The sequence below is a fragment of the Sinocyclocheilus grahami genome, unplaced genomic scaffold (assembly GCF_001515645.1).
Source record: "Sinocyclocheilus grahami isolate Dianchi unplaced genomic scaffold, SAMN03320097.WGS_v1.1 scaffold8212.1, whole genome shotgun sequence".
Taxonomy (NCBI): Eukaryota; Metazoa; Chordata; class Actinopteri; order Cypriniformes; family Cyprinidae; genus Sinocyclocheilus; species Sinocyclocheilus grahami.
Genome location: NW_015511938.1, coordinates 3,110 through 7,468, shown reverse-complemented (window position 1 = coordinate 7,468; position 4,359 = coordinate 3,110). Strand labels below are relative to the sequence as shown.

Below are 4,359 nucleotides of genomic sequence, written 5' to 3'. Positions count from 1 at the left end.
GCTAACAGTTGTATCACTGACTCATGCAAAGACCTGAAGACCGTAACGTGAGGTTAAGAAGAAGACTTAGGCTAAATTAATCCAGAAAAGGAGACCGCGATAGTGAGGTGTGTGTATATAAGGCTGTTTACACCACCCCATCATCTCCTCCGTACCAAGCGGGTGGGCACTGCTCTGTATCAAATGATTGATGGGCAGTTAAGGGACGCCTTAGGAAGACGGCGCTCTGCAGATGGTTGACTCCAAGGCTGTTGCTGTGGAAACAGAATTTAGCGTTAATGTGTTCTTTTCAAATTTCAAACAGCGGTTTGAGTGAGTTTTGGTAAGCTCACTGTGTGGAGGTCTTTGTCTGTGAGTGCTGGGGTGTATCATTTTGTCGAGTTTAACTGAAATTGCTCCTCAGTCCCTTGGTGTACATCTAGATCGATCGCTGCATTAAGATCAGCAGCAATTGAATGCAGCCTCACGCTCAGGTTTGTGTGTCCGTGACGTCCTGGTAGGAGAGAGAAAATAGGCAGTGATCTGTGCTTCACAGTGAAGTTAGTCTGCAGTGGACCTTTTAACTAGTGATCTCCATAATGAAATGAGGGCAAATTGGCTTCATACATTTAATTTTAATGTTGAGGTTAATTAAAACTTGGTAAACATGACTCTTATGAGCAATTCTTCAACGAATCACTCAAAGAGACTCACAAAGTAATGAGTTGTCATTCTGAGTGAGTCTGAGTCCTTCACTGAATGAGTTTTAATTGCAGTCAACATGAAATCAGTACATTCAGTGAAGGATTCATCAGGCTGATTCAAAATGACAACTCATGATTCTTTGTGAGTGATTAATTGAAAATTGTTCAAGCGTCCCGTTGACAAAGTTTTAATTAACTTAAAATCAACATGATGTAAAATCTTAAGTTTTACTTATTGTCTGAGGATTTTACTTAATATTTAGGGGTGGGAATTGTAAGGAACTTAATTCTGTTTCCATTAATGATTTGGTCCTTGTGAAATGTAAAGTCATTACCAAATGATGAGAATTTAATTGATGCATAAATTTGAAAACATCTGAAAAGGAGTATAAACACCCGTTTTGCAAGAATTGTTTTAAAGATACTACATAACAAAAGTGTTTAACTGTGTTTGATTCTCTAAAAAGATCCAGCTCGTAAGAGTCATTTATTAGGGAATTGTTTAGACTTTGCTGGTTGCACTGTACGTGTTAGATTCACTAAAAATAATCTGCTCTTAAGAATCACTTTGTTTGGGAATCAGTGAAACTACACCGGTCACGCTGTATAGATTTGATTCACTAAAACGAATCGGCACGAGTCGTTTGTTCGGGAATCGGTTAGATTATACGGTTTGTGTTGTATGGGTTTGGTCTAATAAGAATCAAGTCCATTGTTTTGGAATCAACTGGTCTTCGAGTGGTCATGCTTGATAGATTTACTAAAAAGAAAAAAACCTGATTCAATTCATAAGCTTGCTTTTGTTTGCAAATCACTTGGATTACACTGAAAATGGCGCTTACTACTCGATAAAAAAAAAATAAAAAAAAGATTTTCAATGGCAAGTTAATCAATATTGCTAACTATGAGGCTTCTACAGTGTATGGGCTAACAGTTGTATCACTGACTCATGCAAAGACCTGAAGACCGTAACGTGAGGTTAAGAAGAAGACTTAGGCTAAATTAATCCAGAAAAGGAGACCGCGATAGTGAGGTGTGTGTATATAAGGCTGTTTACACCACCCCATCATCTCCTCCGTACCAAGCGGGTGGGCACTGCTCTGTATCAAATGATTGATGGGCAGTTAAGGGACGCCTTAGGAAGACGGCGCTCTGCAGATGGTTGACTCCAAGGCTGTTGCTGTGGAAACAGGGGGACTGGAGGTATTGCATATGTGTGGAGGGCACAGGGAGGGTGGGTGGCTTACTTAAGGATTCTGAGCAAGAGGAGAGTAAGTGCCTACCCCAGCCCCATCGCTCCAGTTGCATAATCTACTGGAAAAAAAACAAATCGAGGGAGAGAGTGAGACTCATTGATCAATGAGGATTTGGAGCTCAGTTGTCATTTTCTTCTCCTTTAAAATGCAAATATGGCAAGCAGTGAGAGGAAGTGGGCTTTAACAGGATGTATGCTGAGCTGACTGGAAATTAAGTGATGACCAGGGGAGAGAGAGAGAGATCATCAGATCTGCTTTTCTTGAATACTAGCTTAAAGACTCGTACACAAGAACTCGGCAGTTTTATTTATTTATTTTGTGATTCAGAATGAAGGGTCATGATACATGATGATTTTTTTTAAAAAAGCATTTCAACATGGTCTTTGGTCTTAAAGTTGTTTTATCTGAGTTCTAATGTGCAGAAAGTGCTTAAAGATGAGAAACTAAAATTTACTTTTTTGTTAATGTTTGTTTTACTCTGAGATTATCAATGCTTATTGTAAAAAAAAAAAAGAAGCTTGCTTTCATAATTTTGCGTCAGTGTAACATTTAAAAAAAACATTCTTCACCTCTGAAATTACATTTTGTCTTCTGCTTGAAACAAGGCAACACCGGCACAGACATAACCACTCAATCATCAGCTTCACTCTGAAATGCTTCATATGAAAGTTAAATGTTTTGAAACTTGTTCTCTCTTCTGTCTTGGGCAATGTTGTTTTAACAATATATTAAGGACACTTACAAAAAGAATTGTATCCGTTGCATGTTTCAAAGGAAGAAAGCATGCTTATCACTGATTTGTTCTTTCCTATTCAGTAACATCTTTCTTGTTTCAGGATCTCCATATTATGATAATGTGAGACCCCTCTGCTACAGTGACTCTGATGCAGTGCTCCTTTGTTTTGACATCAGTCGCCCAGATATCTTTGACAGTGGACTTAAGAAGGTAACTAGATATTCCTATTAATATTCAATCCCCACATTGACCCTGATTCTCAGGAGCTCATCATTACATTGTTCTTTCTTTACTGTAAAATGTTTTGTCAGGTAACCTATGTTTTGTGGTATAGTGAATTCAAACAAAATACCTTTAAAGGAAGTCGGTTTAATTTTAGACTTTATGAATGATTCATTTGTTTTTCTTTTCTTACTGTACGTAATTTTTTGGCCTGCAATATTTATCACTCTATACTTGCCAGAAGTGCTTGGCACTCAAAAACCAAGATTATGATAATCGCTGTAATGCAAAACCCTGGTTAGACGGAACGATATGCGTTTTCTCTGTTTTGCAAGAATTTGTCCATCTTACAATTGCATATTTCTGTCTTGTTTGCAGTGGAGGGCTGAGATCCTTGACTTTTGCCCCAGTACTCGTATTCTTCTTGTTGGTTGCAAGACAGACCTTCGGACGGACGTCTGCACGCTGATGGAGCTGTCCAATCAGAAACAAACACCCATCACTCATGAGCAGGTACAGCTGCAAGTTGTTTATTAGCACTGTCACATTGATCTTGCTTACTCTGGCTATAAGGCAATATTGTCAGTAAAACTGCTTTCTGATGTACACCACAAACATTTGGGGTCAGTATAAAGAAATTAATACTTTTATTCAGCAAGGACGCTTTAAATTTATCCAAAGTGACCGTAAAGACATTTATAATGTTACAAAAGATTTCTATTTTAAATGAATGCTGTTGCTTTGAAATTTCCTTTCATATTCAGCCGAGAATCCTGAAAAAATGTATACAGTTTCCACAAAAATATTAAGCAGCACGGCTGTTTTCAATATTGATAAGAAACGTTTCTTCAGCACCAAATTAGCATATTAGAATGATTTCTGAAGGATCGTGCGACACTGAAGACTGGAGTAATGGATGCTGAAAATTCAGCTTTGCCATCACAGGAATAAATTACATTTTAAAATATAAACGTTTATCTTAATATAAATGGGTACATGAAAACATAGCAGTCCATTTTAGGAAGGGATCAGACAATTATTTTACTTAGGATGCTGATTTGAATATTTAACTACCCATGTAGACAACTGATAACATGAACAAAGCTTTTGAATTCATCAACTGTCTTTTGAAACGCTGTTGCTTCTATTAAGACTGAGAAACTATAGCAAATGGAGTTTGTGCATCTCTTATCACAGGGCTCTGCCATGGCCAAACAGTTGGGCGCTGAGGCTTATCTGGAGTGTTCAGCCTTCACCTCTGAGAAGAGCATCCACAGCGTGTTCCGCACAGCTGCGCTGGCTTGCATCAACAAGCTACAGCCGCTCGCCAAACCCAGCCCGACCCGCCGGCTGTCCAAACGCCTGCTCCACCTGCCCAGCAAGTCCGAGCTCCTCTCCTCCACCTTCAAGAAGGAGAAGGCCAAGAGTTGCTCTGTAATGTGAGTGGAGAACTTGCCCCCCC

General features: G+C 39.0%; 1 protein-coding gene across 1 annotated transcript in view; it reads left to right on the top strand.

Moving 5' to 3' along the window:
• The first annotated feature begins 2,670 nt into the window (after positions 1-2,670).
• The window catches only part of LOC107577993 (rho-related GTP-binding protein Rho6-like), a 3,085-nt gene continuing 1,396 nt past the window's right edge, over positions 2,671-4,359 (top strand). Inside the window, exons 1-3 of the mRNA XM_016264008.1 lie at positions 2,671-2,885; positions 3,276-3,410; positions 4,095-4,359. The exon at positions 4,095-4,359 is cut by the window's right edge and continues 1,396 nt beyond it. Coding sequence (XP_016119494.1) covers positions 2,703-2,885; positions 3,276-3,410; positions 4,095-4,340 — 564 coding nt within the window. The 5' untranslated portion in view covers positions 2,671-2,702 and the 3' untranslated portion in view covers positions 4,341-4,359. The remainder of the gene's footprint in view (positions 2,886-3,275; positions 3,411-4,094) is intronic.